Raw genomic sequence first — 27611 nt, 5'->3', positions numbered from 1 at the left:
TATTCCACAAATTACTTTTAGGAGGACCGATTGAATTCGATCGATATTTTGATCAAAACTCCAATCAAACAATAAAACAAAAAATATTATATAGTACCACAACATTGTTATATGCTTCACAACAACTAATAATATAACGAGTGTTTACACTTTTGTAACTCCGTCACATCTTAGTACTAGATTAAAATATCATAACTCGATTTGAAAAAAAAAAGTGATTCGTTTTTTATCAATCAAAAAACTGATCAATTCGATGTCAATCAATCTAATTCGATTGAAATTTATGTGTCAAAGATCAAAAATATAAAAAATTGATGAAATCAAATATTTAAATATTTCACCAAAATTTTAGTAGAACATACTAGATTCGATCAATATTTTGATCAAAACTCCAATCAAACAATAGAAAAGCATAAATATATAGTACCACAACATTATTATATACTTCATAAAAAATGATAATATAACGAGTGTTTACACTTTTCAGTAACCTCATCATATCTTTTATATTACTAAATTAAAACACGATAAATCATTTTTATTAAAAAATTATGATCCATTTTTTATCGATCAAAAAACTGATCAATTCAATCAATTTGATGTCAATCTATCAAATTCTGTCACGACCCAAATCGGGCCGCAACTGGCACCCACACTTACCCTCCTGTGTGAGCGAACCAACCAAATCTAAACCTTAACATTTCAATGTACAATCAACATAAAGTAATGCGGAAGACTTAAACTCATTAATAAAAACCAATTCAATAACTATTATTTCCCAAAATCTGGAAGTCATCATCACAAGAATATCTACTTCAAATTACTAAATCTAAGAGTTTCTAAGAAGCTAAAAATACATAAAAGCTAGTCCATGTCGGAACTTCAAGGCATCAAGACATGAAGAGGAAGATCCAGTCCAAGCTAGAAGCATTAGCTCACTCTGATATCCGGAGTAATGAAGACTGACTAGAGTTACTGTTGAGTCGAAGATGACGGCACGTTTGCTGCACTCCACAATTAAACAAGAAGAAAACATAAAAGTAGGGGTCAGTACAAAACACGGGTACTGAGTAGATATCATCGGCCAACTCAAAATAGAAATCAATATATACCAAGTAATATCATAAAATCAACTATGATACTCAACATGTAGCAACAGGAAGTACTATATCATTAACAATTACCGTCAAGTTCACACATAAGGACTCAAGCCTCAATACCATACTCATTTGGGAATTATGTTCATTAGATTGGGTATATTAACATCTTTCAAGATTCATTATCTTTATTTCTCTTGTGTCGGTACGTGACACTCCGCTCCCTCGTATTCATTAGTCCTCTTGTGTCGGTACGTGACACTCCGATCCCCTACATCTACGTGTCGGTTCGTGACACCCGATCCCCTAAATCTACGTGTCGGTTCGTGACACTCGATCCCCTAAATCTACGTGTCGGTTCGTGACACCCGATTCCCTAAATCTACATGTCGGTTCGTGACACCCGATCCCCTAAATCTACGTGTCAGTTCGTGACACCCGATCCCCTAAATCTACGTGTCGGTTCGTGACACCCGATCCCCTAAATCTACATGTCGGTTCGTGACACCCGATCCCCTAAATTTACGTGTCGGTTCGTGACACCCGATCTCCTAAATTTACGTATCGGTTCGTGACACCCGATCCCCTAAATTTATGTGTCAGTTCGTGACACCCGAACCCCTAAATCTACGTGTCGGTTCGTGACACCCAATCCCCTAAATCTACGTGTTGGTTCGTGACACCCGATCCCCTAATCTCCTTCTATCAATTCATCAAGCCTTCTTTCTTACCAAGGCATCATCAATCTCATTATTTTAGTTCATCACGCCTTCTTTTATACCAAGGCCTCATCATTAACAAAGAGATTAGAGTTTTTCAAGATTTGGAATTCAATAACTTCATCATGCTTGTATAATCACAATTATATAATTACATTCATGCAAGCATAAAATATTATCAATACATATCATTCGCTATTAAGAGTTTACTACGAATATCGTAAGATAAACCATAACCTACCTCCACCGAAGACTAGTGATCAAGCAAGAATTTCCCAAAGCCTTGTGGTTTTCCTCTTCGTTCGTCTCTCTCTATCGATTCTCCTTCTCTCTCTTTCTGTTCTTTTCTTTTTCTTATTCAAACCCTCTTTCTTTTACCCTAATTAGCATATAATTAAGAATAAAAGACGGCAATAATAACCCACTAATTTACTCAAGGTTACCTCTTTTAACCCCCAAGTAATTAGACTTATTAACATAAACCCACTAACTTTATAATTAAAGTAGGAATAGTCCAAAACGTCCCTTAAAACGTGCAAAGAAATCCGACCCAGACTGGGATTACGCAACCTGTGACGGCCCGTCGTGCCTGTGACGGTCCGTCCTGCAGGTCGTCGCAAGGTTCAGAGACTCAATTTTCACCAAAGAGTCTGTGACGATCCGTCACGCCCGTGACGGTCCGTCCTGTCATTCCGTTACGAAGTTCAGAGAGTCAATTTTCAGTACCCAATTTCAGAATTTCTAAGTGTTTTGAAACGAGACCCCTCGACGGTCCGTCGTGCTCATGACGGTCCGTCGTGGGTTCCGTCGTCTCAGCATGTTTTTCTATAAAAAAAAATCTGCTACTCAAAACGACTAAACAGGTCGTTACATTAGATACCAATTTACCCATCGTTCATCCCCGAACGATCACAAGAAGGAAAACAAGAGCGAAAAGGAGTACCTGAATCTGTAAACAGGTGTGGGTATCTTTCTCGCATATCAGCCTCTTTCTCCCAAGTGGCTTCTTCGACTGGTCGATTCTTCCATTGAACTTTGATGGATGCAATCTCCCTTGATCTCAACTTGCGAATTTCTCTGTCTAAAATAGCAACAAGCTCCTCCTCATAAGACAAATTCTCATCAAGCAAAACGGAATCCCAACGGATGATGTAGTTTCCATCCCCATGGTTTCAACATCGACACATGGAATATCGGATGTACTCCGGACAGCCCTGGAGGCAAGGCTAACTCATAAGCCACCTCCCCTACTCTCTTAAGTACTTCAAAGGGACCAATGTACCTTGGGCTTAGCTTGCCTCTTTTACCAAACTGCATCACCCCTTTCATTGGCGAAACTTTCAACAAGACTTGTTCACCCTTCATGAACTCTAAGTCTCTAACCTTTCGATCTGCATATTCTTTTTGCCTACTTTGCGCCGCTAGAAGCTTTTCTTGAATAGATTTCACTTTATCTAACGATTCCCTCAGAAGGTCTGTACCCCAAGGTCTAACCTCGAATGCATCAAACCAACCAATGGGGGACCTACATCTCCTACCATACAATGCTTCAAATGGAGCCATATCAATGCTTGAGTGATAGCTATTATTGTATGAAAACTCCGCTAAGGATAAGAAGTTATCCCAATGGCCACAAAATTCTATCACACACGCACGAAGCATATCCTCCAACACTTGAATCGTTCGCTCAGACTGACCATCGGTCTGAGGATGGAATGCGGTACTAAGGTCCAACCTAGTACCCAATTCCGCATGCAATGTTTTCCAAAACTTAGAAGTAAACTGCGTACCTCTATCTGATATGATGGATAGTGGAACCCCATGCAATCGAACGATTTCTGAGATATAGATCTTGGCTAACTTCTCGGCATTGTAAGTCACCTTAACCGGAATAAAATGAGCAGACTTGGTTAACCTATCAAAAATCACCCAAATAGAGTCGTACTTACCCATCGTCTTTGGAAAACCAACCACGAAGTCCATTGCGATTCTCTCCCATTTCCATTCCGGAATGGGCATTCTCTGAAGTGTTCCTCCGTGCCTTTGGTGTTCATACTTTACTTGTTGACAGTTTGGACATTTGGCAATAAAATCCACAATATCACGCTTCATTCTACTCCACCAAAAGTGTTGCTTTAGGTCACGGTACATCTTGGTTGCACCCGGATGTATCGAATACCTTAAACTATGAGCCTCTGTCAGAATAGCGTTGATCAAATCATCGACACGGGGTACACATACCCTTCCCTTGATCCTCAAAACACCTTCCTCATCGATTGTCGCTTCTTTAGCCTCTCCTTGCAACACTTTATCTCGGATCCGGATCAATTTTTCATCATTAAACTGCTTTCCCTTAATCTTGTCAAGGAAGGAAGATCTTGCCTCCACACAAGCTAAAAATCCTCCCTTCTCATTTACTTCTAATCTCATCAAGATGTTAGCTAGAGTCTGAACCTCTCTAGCCAATGGACGTCTAGAAGCTTGCAAGTGAGCTAGACTTCCCATGCTTCCCGCCTTTCTACTTAAAGCATCCGCTACAACATTCGCCTTCCCCAGATGATACAAAATAGTGATGTCGCAGTCCTTCAGTAGTTCCATCCATCTCCTCTGTCTCAAGTTCAAATATTTCTGAGTAAAGACATACTGTAGGCTACGATGATCCGTATAGACCTCACACTTAACCCCATATAAATAGTGTCTCCATTGCTTTAATGCAAACACTACCGCGGCCAATTCCAAATCATGAGTTGGATAGTTACGTTCATGCACTTTTAATTGTCTTGAAGCATAAGCAATCACATTCTTCTCTTGCATTAGCACTGCACCCAAACCCGAATAGGATGCATCACAATAGACAATGAAATTCTTACCTTCCACTGGCAAGGTGAGAATTGGTGCAGTAGTCAACAGAGTCTTGAGCTTCTGAAAGCTTTCTTCACATTCATCTGACCATACAAATGGAACATTCTGCTTAGTCAAGTTCGTCAGTTGGGAAGCAATGGAAGAGAATCCGTTGACAAATCGACGGTAATAGCTAGCTAAACCAACAAAGCTCCTTATTTCTGACACATTAGTAGGTCTTACCCAATTCTTCACTGTCTCAATCTTAGAAGGATCCACCATCACTCCATCCTTAGAAACCACGTGCCCCAAAAAGGACACTGCATCTAGCCAAAACTCACACTTAGAGAACTTGGCATAAAGCTTTTTCTCCCTCAACATTTCCAATACCATTCTCAAATGCTCCTCATGTTCCTCCTTACTTTTAGAGTATATCAGTATGTCATCAATAAATACGATCACAAAGAGATCCAAATATGGCTTAAAAATCCCGTTCATCAAACTCATGAACGCAGCAGGGGCATTCGTAAGACCAAAAGACATCACTACAAATTCGTAATGCCCATACCTGGTTCTAAAAGCAGTCTTTGGCACATCCGTTGCCCGTATTTTCAATTGATGATAACCGGATCTCAAGTCAATCTTAGAGAAGACACAAGCACCTTGTAACTGATCGAACAAGTCATCAATGCGAGGAAGAGGATACTTGTTCTTTATGGTTACCTTGTTCAACTGTCGGTAGTCTATGCACATCCGAAAACTCCCATCCTTCTTCTTCACAAACAAAATCGGAGCACCCCAAAGAGATGCACTTGGTCTAATGAAACCTTTGCTTAGCAACTCTTGAAGTTGTGCCTTTAACTCTCTTAACTCCGCTGGACCCATTCTATAAGAGGGTATAGAAATGGGGCGAGTACCCGGTTCAAGATCAATACAGAAGTCAATATCCCTATCTGGTGGCATACCAGAAAGATCTGCAGGGAACACATCCAAAAACTCACGGACCACCGAAACCGACTCAATCGAAGGTACTTGGGTAGTGTCATCCTTGAGATATGCCAAGAAAGCTAAACACCCTTTACTAACCATTTTTTTAGCGCGGAGAAAGGAGATGATACGCACCGGATTGGAAGTGTAGTCACCCTCCCACACTAACGGATCTGTCCCAGGCTTGGCTAACGTTACAGTTTTAGCATTACAATCCAAGATTGCAAAATTTGGAGAAAGCCAAGTCATACCCAGAATTACATCGAAGTCAACTATTTCTAAGATAACCAAGTCTACATGAGTATTGCTCCCCATAAAAGTTCACCAAACAAGACCTATATACCTTTTCAACTACCACAGACTCACCCACCGGAGTAGAAACACGAATAGGCATATCAAGTAATTCACAATATAGATTTAGACCATTAGCAAATGAGGAAGATACATAAGAAAATGTGGATCCAGGATCAAACAATACAGAAGCCATGCAATCACAAACCAGAAGATTACCTGTGATGACAGCATCAGATGTCTCCGCCTCCGATCTCCCAGGGAAAGCATAACAATGGGCCCTTTCGTTTGTTTGTCCGTTGCCCCTACCATGTTGTGATGTAGTGGCTCCAGTTTGCCCATCACCCCGGCCGTTTTGGTGACCACTGTTACCTCGACCACCGCGTCCTCCAGAATGACGGCCTCTTCCATAACCACCTCTACCTCTAACATTTGGAGGTCTGTAACTCTGTTTTGGACAATACCTCTTGATATGTCCAGTCTTCCCACATCCATAACATTCTCTGAGTTCAAGCATTGGTCTCTATGAGAATGACGGAGTCTGGGAATAACCTCCAACCTCAAAAAAATGTTGACCGGTCTGAGGTGGACCCCCAACTACAGTCTGTAGTGAAGACTGAATTGGTCGGACTGAGTAACCTCCTGAACCCTGTCCTCTAGAGTAAGAACCATTAAACTCACCTCTCTTTCGAAACCTTTTTGATGTAGTTGCCATGGTGAAGTCATCTGGATTCACTCCCTCTACCTCTATCACGAAGTCTACCACTTCTTGAAAAGATTTTGCCGTAGCCGCTACCTGCAAGACTGAAATCCGCAATTCTGATCTCAACCCCTTCACAAAGCGGCGAATCCGCTCTTGTGGACTGAAACAGAGTTGGGTAGCATACCGGGATAATGCACGAAACTTAACCTCATATGCAGTAACCGACATCCTACCTTGCTCTAGGCTTAAAAATTCATCTCTTTTCCTATCCCTCAAAGTTCGGGGGATATACTTCTCCATAAACACGCTAGAGAATGATGCCCAAGTCATAGGTGGTGGCTCTGTTGGTTGACACTCAACATGTGACCGCCACCACATTTTGGCGTTTCCTTGAAACTGATAAGTCACAAACTCAACACCAAACCGTTCTACTACACCCATCTTGTGTAGTAGCTCATGACAGTCAACCAGAAAATCGTAAGCATCCTCAGATTCAGCACCCTTGAAGACTGGAGGTTTCAATTTCAAGAACTTACTGAAAAGTTCATGCTGATCATTTGTCATTATAGGCCCAGTAGTCAGACGTGGAAACGTGCCTATGTCCAATGAGGCATCCATATGAGGAGTCATAGTGGCTGCATGTTGTACCTCTGAAACCGGAGGTGTTGGTGCAGAAAATACTGGAGGTGTTTGACCTTGATCAGATAACCCACTAAGATAAGCAAGAACCTGATTTATCATCTCTGGGGTAGGTTGGGGTGGTAGTTCCTCATTCTGCACTTGCTCAGTTTCCCCTTCCTCACCCTCTCTTACTACTTCTTCAATCGGTGGAGGAGTCACCGCCCTAGCATCAGATGGGCTAGGTGTTTGTCCTCTTCCTCTAGAGGACGTCCTCCCACGACCTCTACCACGGCCTCTTGCCGTTGCTCTTCCTCGAGCCACAGCCCCAGTGGCTGGCTCAGTTATATCCTGCCTTACTGGTGTTGGTGCTGGCGCTGGTGCAGTCGTTGCTCTAGTTCTAACCATCCGCAAAATAGAGTGAAGATGGTCAGATACCAATTTGTATCACCTAGATACCAATTGGATTCAAGTAGTAGCACGAAAGAAAGAAAGAAAGAATGGAATTTTCCTAAAGCCTTATAGCCTCTCAAAGAAAAGTAAAGGCATCCCCCTACCGTTCCTTAAGACTCTACTAGACTCGTTCTTGTGTGATGAGACCAACGAACCTAATGCTCTGATACCAAGTTTGTCACGACCCAAATCGGGCCGCGACTGGCACCCACACTTATCCTCTTGTGTGAGCGAACCAACCAAATCTAAACCTTAACATTTCAATGTACTATCAACATAAAGTAATGCGGAAGACTTAAACTCATTAATAAAAACCAATTCAATAACTATTATTTCCCAAAATCTGAAAGTCATCATCACAAGAACATCTACTTCAAATTACTAAATCTAAGAGTTTCTAAGAAGCTAAAAATACATAAAAGCTAGTCCATGCCGGAACTTCAAGGCATCAAGACATGAAGAGGAAGATCCAGTCCAAGCTAGAAGCATTAGCTCACCTTGATATCCGGAGTAATGAAGACTGGCTAGCGTTACTGCTGAGTCGAAGATGACGGCACGTTTGCTACACTCCACAATTAAACAAGAAGAAAACATAAAAGTAGGGGTCAGTACAAAACACGGGTACTGAGTAGATATCATCGGCCAACTCAAAATAGAAATCAATATATACCAAGTAATATCATAAAATCAACTATGATACTCAACATGTAGCAACAGGAAGTACTATATCATTAACAATTACCGTCAAGTTCACATATGAGGACTCAAGCCTCAATACCATACTCATTTGGGAATTATGTTCATTAGATTGAGTATATTAACATCTTTCAAGATTCATTATCTTTATTTCTCTTGTGTCGGTACGTGACACTCCGCTTCCTCGTATTCATTAGTCCTCTTGTGTCGGTACGTGACACTCCGATCCCCTACATCTACATGTCGGTTCGTGACACCCGATCCCCTAAATCTACGTGTCGGTTCGTGACACCCGATCCCCTAAATCTACGTGTCGATTCGTGACACCTGATCCCCTAAATCTACGTGTCGGTTCGTGACACCCGATCCCCTAAATCTACGTGTCGGTTCGTGACACCCGATCTCCTAAATCTACGTGTCGATTCGTGACACCCGATCCCCTAAATCTACGTGTCAGTTCGTGACACCCGATCCCCTAAATCTACGTGTCGGTTCGTGACACCCGATCCCCTAAATCTACGTGTCGGTTCGTGACACCCGATCCCCTAAATCTACGTGTCGGTTCGTGACACCCGATCCCCTAAATCTACTTGTCGGTTCGTGACACCCGATCCCCTAAATCTACGTGTCGGTTCGTGACACCCGATCCCCTAATCTCCTTCTATCAATTCATCAAGCCTTCTTTCTTACCAAGGCATCATCAATCTCATTATTTTAGTTCATCACGCCTTCTTTTATACCAAGGCCTCATCATTAACAAAGAGATTAGGGTTTTTCAAGATTTGGGATTCAATAACTTCATCATGCTTGTATAATCACAATTATATAATTACATTCATGCAAGCATAAAATATTATCAATACATATCATTCGCTATTAAGAGTTTACTACGAATATCGTAAGATAAACCATAACCTACCTCCACCGAAGACTAGTGATCAAGCAAGAATTTCCCAAAGCCTTGTGGTTTTCCTCTTCGTTCGTCTCTCTCTATCGATTCTCCTTCTCTCTCTTTCTGTTCTTTTCTTTTTCTTATTCAAACCCTCTTTCTTTTACCCTAATTAGCATATAATTAAGAATAAAAGACGGCAATAATAACCCACTAATTTACTCAAGGTTACCTCTTTTAACCCCCAAGTAATTAGACTTATTAACATAAACCCACTAACTTTATAATTAAAGTAGGAATAGTCCAAAACGTCCCTTAAAACGTGCAAAGAAGTCCGACCCAGACTGGGATTACGCAACCTGTGACGGCCCGTCGTGCCTGTGACGGTCCGTCCTGCAGGTCGTCGCAAGGTTCAGAGACTCAATTTTCACCAAAGAGTCTGTGACGATCCGTCACGCCCGTGACGGTCCGTCCTGTCATTCCGTTACGAAGTTCAGAGAGTCAATTTTCAGTACCCAATTTCAGAATTTCTAAGTGTTTTGAAACGAGACCCCTCGACGGTCCGTCGTGCTCATGACGGTCCGTCGTGGGTTCCGTCGTCTCAGCATGTTTTTCTTAAAAAAAATCTGCTGCTCAAAACGACTAAACAAGTCGTTACATTAGATACCAATTTACCCATCGTTCGTCCCCGAACGATCACAAGAAGGAAAACAAGAGCGAAAAGGAGTATCTGAATCTGTACATTTTGCACATTAATGACCAATGACAAAGTTTAAATGAAAAAACAACGTGTTTTTCAAGATTATATTTATTTTTGCATCACGTTTATCAATTAAAAAAATATTCTACATATATTTTCTTTAGCACCCCAAAAAAACTGTGTGCACTTCATAATTAGTCAGCAAAATAGACTGGATTTTTGTTTTGTTCAAAATAGATGATACACGTATATATAATAAATTCATTGACAGTGATTTTATTTTTTTTTGTATTTGATTTTTGAAAAAAAAATGTATATTCAGATTTAAGTTAATTTCTCTTGAAAAAAAGTTGGAGGATTTCTGAGTAAAAATGATCATTTCACTTAAATACTACTCAAATTTAAAAATTTACATAAATATATTATATTAAAAATATATTTATCATTTATAGTAATAAATTTACTTAATCATGTTTAATACATATAATACTGTTTTAATACATATTATAAAGAACAATTTATTATTCATATATAATACAAGTTTTATAAATGGATGATATATTTATTACACATTTTAATATACTTATAATATAACGTGTCAATTTATTACCCAAAAAACATAATATATTTAGAAAAATAGTTACAATACATATATATTCTATACATAATTCACTTTTAATACATGTTGCAGATTTAACATATAATATTGCTATAAATAATTAAAAAAAATATCACTAAAATCAGTAAATTATTTATCAAAAGTATCCATCCATTTAATTTTTCCAATTAAATTTCAATATTTCACTAGTTATTTAAATACTTACATTCAATATTTGCAAATATATACTTTCAATATATAGAAGCAATATTTATAAATAGTGAACTTTAATTTGCAAATATTCTGATATCATTTATGGACAAACAAAAATAAATAAATAAAAGTTCAACTGGTTATATATTTAGATATTAAAAGTAAAACACAGTGATAAGACATTACGTCTACTATAATCTTATATATGACATCAAGGGGTGTGCTAAAATAAAATAAAAAATCTCCATGCTTGGTCAGAGATTTTAGATTTGAGTTCCGGAATGAATTATTTTTTTATAATTAGAAAATACTAAAATTTCGCAAAGTAAATCTTCTGTAATACAAGTTAAATTAATCGAATCAATAAAGTTTGAACACTTATATCAGGAGAGCAAAAATAATCTATTTTGATATTGTTATATAATTCATGTTCATTTTATAAAAAGGAAAAGGGTCAAAAATATCTTTTAACTTTGATTTATTGTTTAACTTTATCCTCGTCGTTAAAATAAAGTTAAATTTATTCCTCTCCGTTAAAATAAAGTTAAATTTACCCTTCTCATTACTAATTTCACCATAATTATACCTCATTTAACGAAATTCTCAAAATTGACCCCAATTATCCGAATTTTTTCAAAAGACTCATATTTCCTATTTTTAACCCAATGCCCCAACCATTTAAAGGATAACTCATTTCTGTTTTACCCATTCCCTCAAATTTTCATATAACCCATTAATTTCTCCTCCATTGTTCTTTATTTCACCTTCCTCCATTGTTCTTTATTTTTAAATTATATTCAAAAGAACGATGGGATGCATTAATAAAGGATCAGAGGTTGGAAGTAGAAAAATTAGTAGTTGTTTGAAAAAGAAAAAAGGGATCGATGACAGAGACAACAACATAACTGAAAGATGGGAGATTTTGGGTATTAGAGTTGATTAGTAATTTTAAGTTTTTGACTCAAACATTCAATCTTTGGTTCTTCATGTTCCAATGAGGATGATGTTGATAAAATCCAAAAGGGTATACAAATTGAGTGTGTTTGTAATTTTTGCCTCAAAAGATTCAATCTTTGGTTTTTTACACATTGTTCTTCTTTATTAATTTTTGCCTCAAGAATTTCTTAATGAGTTATTGAAAAATTCATTAGGTTCAGACAAGGGCATATAATAATATTATGAGGATTGAATTTTGAAATGAAAAATTTAAGGAATTGTTCTTTAATGAGTGGGAACGGGTAAATGAAAATGGGTATATGGTATTGGATTAATCGGGTTATTTCTTAAAAGGGTCGGATTATCGGGTTAAAAATAGGAAATAGTTTTTTTTAAAAATTGAGTGATTGGGTCAATTTTGGGGATTCCGTCAAATGAGGGGTAATTTTAACTTTATTTTAACGGGGAAGGATAAATTTAACTTTATTTTAACGGCGAAGATAAAGTTAAACAATAAACCAAAATTGAGAGATATTTTTGACCATTTTCCCTTATAAAAATGTTTGCTCATATATATACTCCAAATATGCGGTGTTTGAAGTTACACTTGAAAAATTAACATAATCACATTATATCAAAGTGAAGTTCATACATTTCTGCTTGAAGTTCAGATAATAATAGTAGACTTCGATCATTTTTGCTTGAACTTCAAACATAATTGCATCATAATAACTAAAGTCACTCACAAACAACTAAAGCTCAAACAAAAAATGATTAAATCTCGATAATATATGCTAGAACTTCAAGCATTATGTTATAACAATAATTTTCATTATATCATAGTAAAAATATGAGTATTTATAACTACCGCTCTATCTAGATATTGCTAAAGACTTTAACGACTCTCATTTCTAAATCGGTCATATTTTTCACCAACAAGGAGTCAAGGTCCCAACAGTCTAATACGTACAATCTCATATATATATATGTGTGTGTGGATATTATATGAGCTTTTGAAGTAGCTATAATTTTGCCTTTTTATTAGTTATGTTTAAAAAGAGAATGTTGTGATTGTAGTGTCTTAGTTAGTCCACATCAAATACATGCATTATTATTACTAATGTGGGAAACTTCCTCCCACTAACTTTGTTTTTTTCCATTGAGTTCAATAAAGTCACTACAAAATTAAAAACAACTTGTCCTTTTAATAACCTGTCACACCTTGAAACAGGATTAAGCGTAAATTAAGGGATAGGTTGTGGTTATTTATTATATAAAAAATTATTAATTATTGATGGAAAAATCCATAAGAAGAGGGCCAATTTTAATTTTAATCTTGTCCCATCAAAGGGACTTTGAGTATGCATTAACTTGAGATAAGTGTACAATTCATTTTAGGTCCACTATTAGGTGTTTGATGTGTTTTTTTAAAGATCTTATCTTTGATTCCTCTTGCCTATTAAGATAAGGATCTAACACTTCTCTACCATTCTTTAACATGCTAGTGGGACATATATGTTTTATTTATTTATCAAATTCAAACTTCAATAAAATCTTCAATAGTACTATTGAATTTTTTTTTTCCTTTTCTTTCAAGAGGAAATTTTGCTATTATTAAGATAAATACACATGCAAAAAGAATCAAATAAAGTCACTCACCCACTTACTACTTATATACAACCTCCCATCCTCCGTTCCAATTTACGTGACGGTGTTTGTTTAGGCACACAAAAGAAAAATGGGAAATTTTTAATAGTTCGATTAGTCGAGTATTTGAATTTTTACATTGTTGCTGGGTTTGATTTTCAGCTCCCACCTTTGCTAGATTGAAAAAATTAACGATAATAATTCAACTGCCACTAATTTTAAATTTGTTTTTGAGAGACTATTAACACTCTTTGTAAATATCTCTAAAGTCTATAACGATATTGAATCTAAACAAAAAAATAAGTAATATCGATAAATATTTTAACTAGTTCTCTTTTATTAATGTATTTTAATATTTATTACTGCTAAAAATTATTTTAATTACAGTCACCATCATGTCTCTTTCCCATACCCTTTTTCTAAAAAAAGGGAAGAAGTCACATTTATAATATTTGTGTGGGCTATAAAAACTAAAATAAGAAAATTAATTAAAAGTTAAATGTACTATATTGAGAGATTCAACAAATCTCCAGAGATAATTAACCATATTAAGAAAGTTGGCGCTGATCTAAACAGAATTAACTGCGTATAGTTTGATGGTTAGCTATATGTGTTGACTTTTAATTCTTACATATGTTCTTCGTTTCATTTTATTTGATTTTTATATAAAAATAATAAATTTTCTTTTTATCATTCAATATTATCCTTATCGTTAACTAATTATATAAAGTAATAACAAATAAAACTTAATTTCCAAAAGATAATCAATAATAATAATTTAATAAAACGAATTTTTTTTTAAAAAATCAAATCAACAAAGATCAAGTAAAATGAAATAGATGAACAGTATTATCATAATTCGTACGAAGAGTAGAAGGGAGAGGTCTTAGAGAACCCTCATGACGACAAGTCAAGATAAATGACTCATAGATTTTTAAACTGACAAACTACTAAGAAATAACACAAATTTATATGACACCGCACTTACTTTTGGACAGAATAATATTTAGTGTATCTAAAAGGACAAATCTTTCCGATAGGTCATGTGAAGTTTAATGTTGCATGAATGTTGGCATTCCTGGGGTCGTGGAGGTTCTTCACAATCTATAATTTCTCATTTATAATATATATATATATATATATATATATATATATATATATATATATATATATATATGTCTCTTATTTATGTGTAAAATATAACTATATAATATATTAGGAAATTAAAGAAGTAATATTATAATAATGGTGTTGATGAAAAGACAGACAGTGGGGCTAATTACCCATATGGAAGATAAGATGTACATTAATTAGATATATAATTGTTAACACGTATGGGTGAACCGATGGCTAAGCTAGCGCGAAATTAGTAGCTTATATGTAGGTGTGTAATTAAATTCAGTATATTTTGTTCAAACGATATATTAGAGATAATGTATATAAATATTAAATTTAAAACTTGATTATCATTATGTTATCGTAAAATTAGATATATAATTGTTAACACGTATGAGTGAACCGATGGCTAAGCTAGCGCAGAGTTAGTAGCATGTAGATGCGTAATTAAACTTAGTATGTTTTGTTCAAAATGATATATTTGTGATATTGTATATAAATATTAATTTTGAAACTCGATTATCATTACGTTACTGTAAAATTTAGAACTCGTAAAGTTAAAATCTTAGTTTTGTATTCACGGGTGGCAATCATGATTATAGTGGCAGACAAAGATTTATCTATTTATGTGTGTACTTAGAAGACTCTAAACTAGAAAGGGCACGTGACATGGATGTTATCTCAGGGTGCATTGTGACCCTACCTCTACTCTAATACCTAATTAATTCACATTCTAATTAATATATAATGTAGTTAATCAATCAAATCAATACCAAGTCTTCATGTATAAATAGAAGGTTCATTTGGAGTTTTTGATGAGTAGCTTATTTTTGGTGAAATAAAAATCAATTTAGAGGAAGATTTATAATAATGATGAGGAAGCAAATGAAATTATCAAAGTTAAGAAGAATGGTGAAACAACAAAAGGGAAAGCTCTACATTATGAGGATTTGCATAACTATGCTTTTATGTTGGGATAAGTAATTTTAGATTTTTTTTTTTACCTTCAATTTTGTTTTATCTTATCATGGTGTAAATCACACTATTTTGTTTTGTGGATTTGCATAATTAAGTTAACTATACTTTTGTGTTAGGACAACTTCTCCTAGAATCTATATTAGGATGATTTAGTTTTTTCAATTTTAGATTTGTTGGGTACAATTTTTTTTATCTATTTTCATAATTAGCTATGTAAAAATTGTGTTCTATCTTCTTCTTGATAATTGTAAATTACATTTTGTTACTTGTCCTTCTCATTATAAAAGTCTATTTCCTTTTCTTTTTCTTTAACTTGTATTAAAATATTTCGTTCATAACCAACATGTGTGTATATATATGCACAAATATAATCGATTTATTATTTACCAAAAATAAAAAAATTTAAAAAAAAATTGATTATATAATTTGGGGGAATGTAATGCATGTATATTCTCACTTTAATGTAACCAAATTGATGAATTTTCAAATAAATAAATAAAGAGTTTAACTTAGGTATACCAAACTGCATATTTTTTTTAAAAATGTGGGGGTGAAAACAATTTACGACTGACATATCTTAATATAATAACCTAAAAATGCACTAAATAATTTGCTCTAACTAGTTAAAAAAAATTGATTGTGTGAATATTATTTACTTTGTTGTGCTATAGAACTTAAATCTGATAAATAAAATATATACGAGATATAACGACAGAGCTAGGTAGTATCAACGGGTATATCAAAGCTTTTTTAACTTTTTCAATTTAGTAAAAATTCTGACTGTGCTATTATCGTGAATACCGAATATAAGGTGAACAACATGCCAAAGAAGAGATAAAAGTGAAAAATGAACTTATCAATCTTTTTTTAGAAAAAAGAAGCAAATTCCTTGCAGTATTTCATGTACTCTATATGCCCTTTGGAATAAATAAAGGGACTATAGGACAAGAAGATGCCTACCAACATTTTCATATTGTAAAAATATCAAAGTTCATGTATTTTAAACCGACTATGATGATTTTATTCTTATCTTCTCAACTGTAAAAAAAAGAAAATCATAGTTGTTGAGAATAATATAAACAGTAGCATATCTTAAAAATATATTCAGAAGGTGTTGAAAAAAAAAAAGAACTTGTTTTATAAGTGTGACAATTTGGTTGAGTCACTTATTTCATTTTTTTTTTGGAGTTTGGCAGGGAGACAAAGCTGATCACTCTTTTTATTCTTCTACCAAAAACTAAGTAGGTCCCTTCACAGGCTAGCACATAGTCACCAATCAGCAAACAACATCTGTCAATTAGTTAACACAAAAATTAATTTTTATTGTGTTTTCAAACTATATATCTTCTCTATCAAAGATTACAATCTTTATTCATTTCTTGAATAACCAGAAGTTTCATGATTATGATGACAAGGGACTTACTATTGCCAAGAAAATTGAAGTTTAGGTCATGGCAAAGGTGTTGTAAGTACATTCAGGAACAAAGAACAAGGATTTATATTATCTGGAGATGTTCAGTAACTCTTCTTCTTTGGAATGATAATATGACTGAGCATTTTGATGAAGAAGAAACAACAATATAACATACTTTGTTGTTACATCTTTTGGTAAGTTTTTTAGTTATTTGTTTTTATTGTCACAGTCAAGTGTCTTTGTGAAGTTTAGAAAAAAGACAACTTTTATGTAGTGAATTTAAATTCTGAACTCATAAATCTTTGGAAATGATCAAGCAGAGTTTAAAGGTTCTTTACGCACGTCTCGTGTTTACATCAACTCAATGAATACATGTCTATATGCTTTGTCATCACTTAACCGCGGTTAAGTGAATACACATTCTTGTCTCAGTATTATCAATACTGTAGTTTTTTAAGTGGGGAACATGAAACCAGCTTCAGAATTTCATTTCTTTGCCAAGAAAGGGAGGCTTATTCGTAGTTACTATTAATTTGTCCTTACAAAGCAACATGGAAAATCATAGTATACCCATAAAATTAATGAATCTGCGATATATCATCATACAGTGAGCATGTATTCACATAAATAAGTATATCCTCACAAAATTATATGTGCAAATTGCACGAGCATTTTTTTTTTCCTTTCCTCGGCGTTTGCAGACTCTGGTTTTACACATTACTGAGATAGAGAAGTTTTAACTTACTATTTATCTCTTGTTCTCAAGAAGAGGCTCCCTTAAACTCCCTTGTATTCTTCTTGAGGTAGAAAGGTCCTCACTGGACTTCTTGGGGCTATGTCCTTCCTTATTTTGGCCTCCCTGAAGAATCAAATTTAAATAATCCGCGAATATCAGGAAAATGTTTAGCTCAAACTACATTAGGAAAAAGAAAGATATAGACAGAAATGGATGCATTAGGTGCACAATAAGGCTCATGTTCCATGTAGTCATGAACATTGACTTCCAAGAAAGTTTCTGTCATATTTCAGGATAGTTGTACAAAATATATGTGGACTTACAGCTGCCTTTTGGGCTGTTAATCTACGAATTGATGGAGCTCGTGCCACAACTGAAGCAGCTGCAGCAGCAGCCACGCGTATCCTGTTAAAATCAATGTTGGAAATTAGAATATCCTCTCCAATACATATAACACTGATTAGATATAACTAAGTTCTCTAAATCTGTTTCACCTTCTATGTACGTCAACATACTCATCGGTCTCATCTACTATTTCCTCCTGCACCATGACCAGTTTTGAAATGTAAGTACCATTTGTTATACTAGATATGCAGAAGAGGATGTGTGAAAACAAAAGTATGCCTGTAGGTACCTGTAAAAGTTCTTCGAATACATCTTCCAATGTGATAATACCTATTACTTCTCCATCCTCAATATCATCTGATGACTGAGTCAATGCATTTGTCAGTGAGTCACCAGATGTCGGTGAGTTTACCGCTGCTGGTACTGTAACTTTTTCAATATCAACAACAACACTATCTGATTTATCATTCTTTGCTTTCAAGCGAGGTATAGTTAACAGAGAACTTTCACCAGTGACTGCAACATCCTGAGAATTCTCTTCCTCAATGACCAAGGGAGGTTTTTTGCTTTTTCCTTTAATCTTCACTACTGCAGCCATATGACTGCTACCCTTTTGGAACTCATTTAGTATGTCATACAACGGCATATCAGCAGGAACTCTGAAAAATGTATGACAACAACATTTTGAGCTTCAAAGTCACAATTGTAAAAACACATTTAAGTATTGAACTAGAAATTAATACCGAGGAATTCTTCGAATTGAAACAGAACTAACTGGCGTCTCTGTTTCCGGCCGCACTGTAAGAAGACTTTTTACCTAACAGTATTCAAGCACCAAATCATCATGACTTCAAAGTGTAGCAAGATTACAAGTGAAACGTGATTTGAAGATTATGCAAAACTCACCAGAAGTAGACCAATAATATTCTTTGGATTGCCAGAGTACACAGGAACTCTGCTATGACCCCTAGCAAGAACTTTTCCCATTGCCTCCCTATGATGGGGAAAAAAGAAGCGATTTAATCACTTGTTAGAATTAAATTCTAGAAATATATCCAATGTTAGTCTATATTCTTATATTTGACTAACCATTCAACAACAATGCATCCATAGCTAGATCCTTCGAAATCCTTACCGCAGCCGTGTCAATCTGACACGATTTGGGTGTGGGTGGGACCCGCACTGGATTTTGTCAAACCTAACTTGGGTGTATTTACTATACTATGGCCAAGAGTACTGGCTGATTCGGTATTTGGTGCGATTTTGGGTTTACACCATATGTTTACATAAAGCACTAGAACATTTTGCTATCATGTGAGTTAACTTTGAATAAAACTTTTAAGTACTTACAAAGAATTCTACCATATTAGCTTTAATTTAATAACTTCAACTAATTCTCGAAATATATACTTGTATATGTCGCAATATACATTTACTGGTTGTAACTTAGAACCCGTAGCCATACTCCTATCTGTTTCCCCTAGACCTAAGATTTGATGATGACGAATCTGACTACTAGATCCACCTCCCTGTCGAGTGCCCACAGCCGTATCCGAGCAACATAGATCCATAGTCACATTCCTCTCAGGAATCCCAGAAATAACAAATGCAAGCATAAACATTTGCATGAGGACATAACTACTGCATACAGCTATGCATGGAGGTTACACAACTCATTGGAAAAGAGTATTCTTCTTTCTTTTTTTTTTTACAAGAATAAGAACATACTCTTAAGTCAACACCCAAGGTTCAATTAGCAAGAGCTCCTTTAAGAATCTAATTTAACTTCCGTTGCAGCACCCACCCAATAGGACACAAAAATAAGAGAAAAGATGATGAAGAGAATAAGCCTTGATAAGTATGGTAATGGCATATTAACCCCAAAATCACTTTCATGTAAGCATTGAACATTTTTTTTGGTACAGATAAGCAGTGAAATTAACGCATGCATGGATTGCTGATCAGAGAGTAGATATATGACATGTTACCATTAAACTAATCAATTTTGACTTCCAAGCATTACAGATGGAAGCATTGTGCTAACTCTCAATCATTAAAACTGATAGCAGAACAAATCCTATTTTGAGAAGCTAACCATCAGCTCAAGTGTTTGAGTGTAGCACAGGAAAATTTACTTACTGGTTGCTTGATTCTCATGAAGTAAGCCACAATCAACTAATCATGAGAAGCAAACCTATTCATTATTGTGACAACATAAAATTAAAGGGAAACTGTAAGTGCATACATCTGACAATGAAATACCATACATTGAAAGTTCATTATCTGAGAAGTATGACGCAGAACTAAGTTTGTAAGTTAAGAGCATTATAGACTAATTGCCCAACACTCACCAGTCCAGCTTTGAATTGACATCCAATGAAAATGTTGACTCAATGGGCGTCATTGCCTCCTCAGCAGTCTATCCAAAAGAAGAAAAGAATAGAACAAAAGAGAAGAGGATCATTACACCACCATGGCTAACAAAGAGAGAGAAAGTACAGTCAAAAGGATTTAAGACACTACATATTGAATCGGTTAAGGATCAGTTGCTGAGTATTTCTTCTATGGTCAACTCCCCCCCCCCCCCCCCCAACAAAAAAAAAACTCCCCATACACACTCGAGAAAAGGGGATATTAGGCTATAAAGATTAAATAAGTCACGAGTTGGTGTCTTAAACTACAGATCTCAGATACTGACTTTTTGAATATGTCAGAAACAGACACTACCTTCTCAGTCAAATCCAGTGCTCCGCTAATGATTGTTGTCTCATCATGTGTAAGTTCACCTCCCTTGCCGGCCTGCAAAAATTTCTCAATAATGAATCATGGTACAGAAATGCCAAGGGAACTTGTAGCTTGGTAACAACTGGTTAGACATTCAAATTACTCCAGATAATCAAGATACAATTCAAACCTCTTGGCTGTGAATAGAAACAAGGGCTTTCAGCTGAGCACGCCTGAATAGTACTTCGTTGTGTCCCAACACACAGTCCAGGATCTGTAAAGACAAGCCAGCATAAATAGAGTCAAAGGTTCTACCATTTCTGAGCACTTAAGAACTTCACTAGCAGTTACGATAACAAAACATAGAGAAGCACAAATGTTATGTTGTTATATGTTCTAGTCAGAGAAAGATATAGATTTCATTTCTTGATTAAGACCACTATACGATGAGTAAGAATGTCATATACAAATGTTTCACTAGCTCTAGACAGAAAAGACAATTGATAAAATACTAGCCAACTTTGAAGTGCAAGGACACTGAAGAATAAATTCAGCTTTAGACTTTGTACTTCATATGTTAAAAGATTCGCTTGACTTTGCTTAAGAACAAGGATTCACTGAATTAGGATGTTAGAAGATTGACTATGAAAAACCAGATCATATGGGTTGGCATTTTGTGTTTCAAGCCTCCTTTATCTAAATCTCTTTTCACTTCCAAAATATTGTTGAGCATTGATATCACAGTATGTCATAAATATAATCAAGTAACAAGTCAAGTATCTAACCATATATATGCCAGCATTTATTAGCCAAAAGGAAATGCAAATGTCATCCTCAGACAAGTCCTTTCTGCTCTTTCCAAATTTCAAATGCAGAGAAGTGAGAAACATGATTTGAAATTATCCTATACAGTTATCCAGGATCTTTTATTCAAATGCTTCTCACTGCTAGGATTGTCACTCATCACATAAATTTTAGGATTCAAGGATATGGATCGGAGTGCGGATTTCTGTGTTGGAATGCAGCCAATAAATGTATATTACGACATATAGAGTATATATTTTGATTAGTTAAAGTTGTTGAACTAAAACTAATAATCTTGCATACGAGAAGCATTCCCATACTTAATATAACTATATATATGACATAAACCCAAATATCAAACCAAATACCCAATCAATTTATCCTCTCGTTCACAAAATATGGTCAAAGTACCCAAGGTAAGTCAACCAAATCTTGTATGGATCCCACATTCACACCCTTGTCGTGACGACACTGGTGCAGCAGGGATTCCGGAGAATCCGCAACATAGACAACAAAACAACTACTTGTCAACCTCAAGCTAATGGGCCAGCTAGATGAATCCTCATTATCCATTTCTCTCCATTTGTATTACATTCAGGTATGGAACATAACACAAAAATAGTTGCCTCTTTGTGCCCTTTTACCTATGCCATGATGCTCATGGACAACTTATCGCTAATTGGATTTCCTTTTCTAACTGGATTTTATTCCAAAGATTCAAAATTAAGTCCACTAGAATAGGAAAATAACATCAGTAACATCAACACAATGGTTCCGTGAGATCTCGTCTTTATGGTAAATTGATATTCTACAAGAAAGAACCGTAAATGAGAATTATATAACATTAGAAACAACTACGTGTCAATCTCAAGCTAGATGGATCGACTAGAAGATTCCTAATTATCCAATCGCTTCATTTCAGGTAAAACATAAATCGAGTCAAAATTAACTGAATAAGAATAGGAAAACTACATCAGCACCATCAACACTATAAGTTCCACAAGATCTATCTTAATGATAAACTAATTTCTACAAGAAAGAACCCTAAATGAGAATCACATAAACATAGTTGGATATACAACAATGTCAAGATTACAAACATATGCAGTCGGATCAAGATCAACTCTTGGTTACTTTAGGGTTGGACATCTATATTAACCTAAGCAACTTCTTAGAGATGTAATAGATTACTGGTGTCACCCTCAAAATGATTTAAACGGGTTAGACGATAAATCCTCTTTTATTTATTTAGCTTTGCATCAAACAAACAATAGCCATATGACTCGAAAAGATTTTAACAATTGAGATACGTTCTTATAATGGTAGTAACTTAAGTCAATCCATTTGTTTTGGCTTGTCACTTCTCTTTGGATGATTCGATGATCTCAAAAAAAAAATTGTAGGTCGTCCAGCTATATCTTTGAAGCAATTGCTCAAAGACTGTAGTAGTTACCTTTCCTATAGGGTAAGCAATTGGGTAGCATATAACCATCAGAACACGAACAAGCCAGACAAGGCTTGCACCTACGGCAAGTCCATATCTGGTGCATATGGCTTGAGGAATAACCTGAAACCAAAGAATAGCAGGAGCATCACGTATAGCTCTTTAATATTAAGATACTAGTTAAGGCCAAGCAGTAGAAATTACCTCTCCAAATGCCAAAACAAAAGTTACTGATAGTATAATGGCCACATATTGGTTGAAAATTTTGTCCAGGTATATAGGTAGTGCCTGAAATTCAAAGAATGAAAAAGAAGAAAATAAATAAAAGATCCTTATCACCTCACGTCATTACAAAGTACATACTTCTACAAGAAAATAAATTACAAAAAGACATTAATATTTTCTCCATATTTGATCTACTTTTATCAATCATTTTTTCTTGAACAGGTAAATCTCTATTCTCTCATTTAATTCATTAGTTTGATTCAACAACTGTGTCTACTTCAGAGTTTCCGCACCCGCTTACTTTAGCTGGGCCATGAAAGTGCATCTGGTTAGTTTCAAGTCCATCATTATCTCTCTTCGCTTGCACAACCCCACATCCAAAAACCAGGTCAGTGCCTATAAACCTCGTCAATTTTATATGGACGACAATCATTTCAATTTAACAAATAAAATGTTTATTAGCTGCTGCATTTTCTCCTGCTCACCCCCTCCGCTCACCTTCCCCATACCCAACTTCCTCGTCTTGTTTTTGTTTCACATTTTGTATACCTAAATGCAGGCACCCTAGACTGAATCAAAAAGCCAGATATCAGGGTTATTACCTCCATCGAAGCAGCGTTGCATAGAAGGAGGGTCACAAGAAGCTGGTGTTGCTTCTGAACAACAGGAAATATTGTAGCTGAGAAGACAGAAATCAGTGAATATGATAAATATCCATGAGAACAATTCCCTCCAAAAAAAGACGTAACAACTCAAAATAACAGAAACAGTTATAAGGTGTTCCTGTATATACATTTAACCACACAGATATGTTAGATCCAGAGATAGTTATATATCTTTTAATCAGTCCTATTTTGAAGTAGGAGTTGGAAGGATGATTTATTCCAGAAATGACTGGTTCACTTCAAGTTGTATCAACCTTTAATATCTCAACTAATAAAGGCCTAAGCTCCAAAATCACTTTAATATACCAGTAAAAAACATCATTCATTTCACACAGACATTATTTTTAAAGCCAATTATCATTTAAGTCTGTTAAGAATATCCATTCCAATATAATGAAAAAAGAATTTTTGAGCTTCACAAACATATGATTTCAATCTTTAACACACAAACACAGAGAAGTATTGAAGAGTGCAGACATCATGACCATCCCCAATAACATGTGAGCCCCTTAAGGTAAAAGCACCATCATTTTTCGAAGGATTAACACACTGACAGACTACTAATGATACTCAAATCACAATCCAGAAAAATAAAAGTCAAATGAATATGATAGTCTACCAATGATTAATCATCACGATACAGAATGATGAAAAGCATTATGGAGCTTCATAACCATCTGATCTCAACACACACAAGGAGATAACTGAAGTGCGTCAATAATTTCATCTATCCTCAAAAAAATAGCGAACCCTTTTGGAATTCGGTCAAAGAAAATTCAAACTCAAGTCAAATAGAGAAACCTATTCAAGACTATGCCTTTCTTGAAAAGTAAAAACCATCAAAACTACTAGTACAAAACCAATCTTCCTAATATACGTGTAGTTCTGATCAATCAATCAACTATTTTTTTTCTAATACTTCAATCCCAAACTCTATATCCATTCCACAATGTTCAAAGGCTAAAAGCACTTCCTAAATTACTACAAACACAACTTTTCCATACCACAGATGTATTCCTATCAGCCAAATCAATCAATCAAATACACATCAATTCAATATCATTCAGTACATCCCATTTTGAATACGAGCTCAAATAACTCAAACAAATATAGATAAACTAATAAATTTCATTAAAAAGCAATCTTCATTTACGTGAATCATGAAGAATTCAATGAAAATTCAAACCATTCCTGAAAAGTAAAAACCATCAAAACTGCAGTAATCTTCCCTAACATAGTTGTAGTTCTGATCATTGATCAATCAATCAACTATAGTTTCCCTACTGCTTCAATCCCAAACACTATAACCATTCCACAAGGTTCAAAAGTTTAAAAACCCTTCCAAAATTACTACAAACACTAGATGTATCAATCAATCAAATACACATCAATTCCATCTTATTCAGTACATTCTATTCAGACCCATTTCAAATCAAGCTCAAATAACTCGAACAAACCTAGATACACTAATAAAGTTCATAAAAATCCAATCTTTATTTACCCAATAATTATGAATAAGTAAAATGAAATGAAAACCTGCTTGTTTTTTCTCAAGAGGGGTTCCACTACGTTGAAGGATCTCAAGTTCAACAAGCCCCAAAGACATAAGACCCAATGTTAAACCAGACATAATTCCAGCAAATAGTACCAAGAAACATGAGATCCCAGCATATACAAACCATGTAACAGTCCCAAATTCAATTTCTGCACTTAAAGAATTAGGTGCCCTCATAGCCATTCTTGCTATTTCCACTGCATTTAACAGCTGCATAATTAATTCTTCTTCTTCTTTTTCACGAGACAAAATCACAAACCCAAGAACAAAATGGATATTCTTTTTTTTTCTCTATATACTAATAAATAAAGAGTATTAATTAAATGTTTTTCTGAATATGGTCATTGACACGTGGCATGATGTGGGAGGAGTTGGTAAGGAATATAAAAGTTATACATATTAATACGGATGGGTCCTTTTCTTGGATCTGTACTTATAATTCATCTTTTCTACCCATTTTGATTCATTTTCACGTTTTATATTAGTCTTGTTTTATTTTAATTCTTCAAATCTATTTTTTATGTGCCATTTAAATAGTAAATACAAAATTTTTATTATTTTTTTATTTTTTATTTATATTCTTCGGTTATAGTTTAGTATCTTAAAAATCAACGTGCTTTTGTTAATTATCATAAAAAAAAAAAGCATCGATTTTTCTGAATTAATTAAAAAAGAAATGAGTTTTTCTCTGTATTTTTGTATGAAAATAAATCAATTGAATAAAACTTGCATATTTTAATTTTATTCATATCACTCAGGATACCTAAATTTAACGTAAATACTCACTTTGTAATAATAATTTCACTAAATACAAATAAAAAGAATTCATTTCCAAAAACAAGTAAAAAAAAAGAGACTCTTTCATTGCTAAAAAAAGTCTATTAAAAATGCTAAAACTCGATAGACTTTGTCGAGTTGTCAATGATTTTCTTAATATAGAATATCAACACAATTTCATCGATTACTTTTTACGCAAAAAGTTATAGAAAGATTCTAAAAATAAATTATTTTTTAGAAAAAATATAGTAATGTTCATCATTTAATTTTATAATATTTTTTACAAAAATTAAAGACACGTCGATTTTTGAAATGTAAAACTTCAATTTAAATTAAAGAAATTATAAAATTAGAATTTTGTGTTCAAATTGTATATAAAAAATAGGGTTGAAGTGTTAAAATTGAACAAAGCAAAGATAAAGTGTCAAGATGAAAAATGAGGACAAGTTAAAAGTGGCAATATTTGTATTTGGTATGCACATTCAAAATTAGAAGATATAAATATCAACTGAGATCAAGTTAAAAAATATATTTATATACTATTATATGTCATTTTAATTTATTATCATGAAGTAATAAGTAAATACGAAATGAAGTTTATAAAATATATATAACAATAATTATTATTTTTAAATATTTAAAATGACAAGTAAAGTTAAAAATTTCATTTTTTATTTTTTTAAAGACTGTTGAGTAAGTAAAATATAAACATTATATTATATATAATAGATGAAAATAAAAGTCAAGAATTTTATGTCAGAGAATAACTCCTACATAATGAGGACCCAAAAGAGCTAATTTCGAACATTTTTAATTCCGAAATTAAGTATTTTGACCTAACTTAGACTTACAATGGGACACTCAATATGCCAATTGGCTAAGAAGAAATTAAATGACACGTCTTTTTCTAAGTTAAGCTACAACATTTTCACAATCTACCTAAAATATATTTCGATAGGTTTATTTTAAATATTTTAAAATTAAAATAATTTACCATTTTAGAATTTGATAAGAACAAAAAAATCATAATTATAAGAAGAAAGAAAAAATATATTTATCGCTCTAGTTGCTAGTATTGTTTAAATTTATACTTTGTTATATAGACTATTTAATTATATATGAAAAAGGGTCAAAATGCGGGGGGGAATGTCATATGTTTGGATTTAAATGGTTTAAAATTGCTCATGAACTATTAAAAAAAGGGAAAATTACGTGGGATGACAAACATTCATAGCTAATTATATTATAAGGGTATAGTTTAATTTATTTACCTTATATAGTTATAGTTTATTTTTGTTTGCTATATTTAATGAGGTCCACAACCTATTATATAACCAATGGTATAAAAACATTATTTTCTAATTTTGTATATAATTATACACAAAACAATTTTCTCTCTCCTTTTCACATTCCAAATTTTTCTCCTACATTTAATACTAC

At 34.4% G+C, this 27611-nt stretch overlaps 1 protein-coding gene and 1 long non-coding RNA gene across 5 annotated transcripts; one reads left to right on the top strand and one right to left on the bottom strand.

Annotated features, from left to right (window-relative positions):
• Window positions 1-746: 746 nt before the first annotated feature.
• Window positions 747-26242, bottom strand: LOC101259481 (DUF21 domain-containing protein At4g14240). Of its 4 annotated transcripts, XR_011221786.1 has the most exons (15): window positions 25376-25850; window positions 23777-23853; window positions 23154-23237; window positions 22959-23072; window positions 20892-20975; window positions 20705-20776; window positions 20329-20396; window positions 18884-18971; window positions 18721-18794; window positions 18267-18636; window positions 18127-18173; window positions 17956-18037; window positions 17642-17755; window positions 8207-8271; window positions 747-1004 (listed from the first exon to the last, which is right to left on the bottom strand). XR_011221786.1 is itself a non-coding variant. In XM_069299317.1 (14 exons), exons 1-13 carry the CDS (start codon window positions 25608-25610, stop codon window positions 17645-17647), a joined length of 1506 nt encoding a protein of 501 aa, XP_069155418.1. In that variant the 5' UTR covers window positions 25611-26242; the 3' UTR covers window positions 747-1004; window positions 17642-17644. The 4 variants fall into 4 exon arrangements, 3 of the variants coding, with proteins under 3 accessions (XP_069155418.1, XP_010322714.1, XP_004229449.1); XM_069299317.1 differs by lacking the exon at window positions 8207-8271 and having other exon boundaries at window positions 25376-26242; XM_010324412.4 differs by lacking the exons at window positions 747-1004; window positions 8207-8271 and adding an exon at window positions 16324-16520 and having other exon boundaries at window positions 25376-26242.
• Window positions 23443-25849, top strand: LOC138349164 (uncharacterized). The gene is made up of 2 exons (XR_011221787.1): window positions 23443-23562; window positions 23734-25849. It is a non-coding gene; the product is annotated as an uncharacterized lncRNA (long non-coding RNA).
• Window positions 26243-27611: the final 1369 nt, after the last annotated feature.

The sequence above is a fragment of the Solanum lycopersicum genome, chromosome 1 (assembly GCF_036512215.1).
Source record: "Solanum lycopersicum chromosome 1, SLM_r2.1".
Taxonomy (NCBI): domain Eukaryota; kingdom Viridiplantae; phylum Streptophyta; class Magnoliopsida; order Solanales; family Solanaceae; genus Solanum; species Solanum lycopersicum.
Note: the sequence above shows the minus strand (reverse complement) of the source record. Positions and strands in the feature narration are given on the sequence as shown.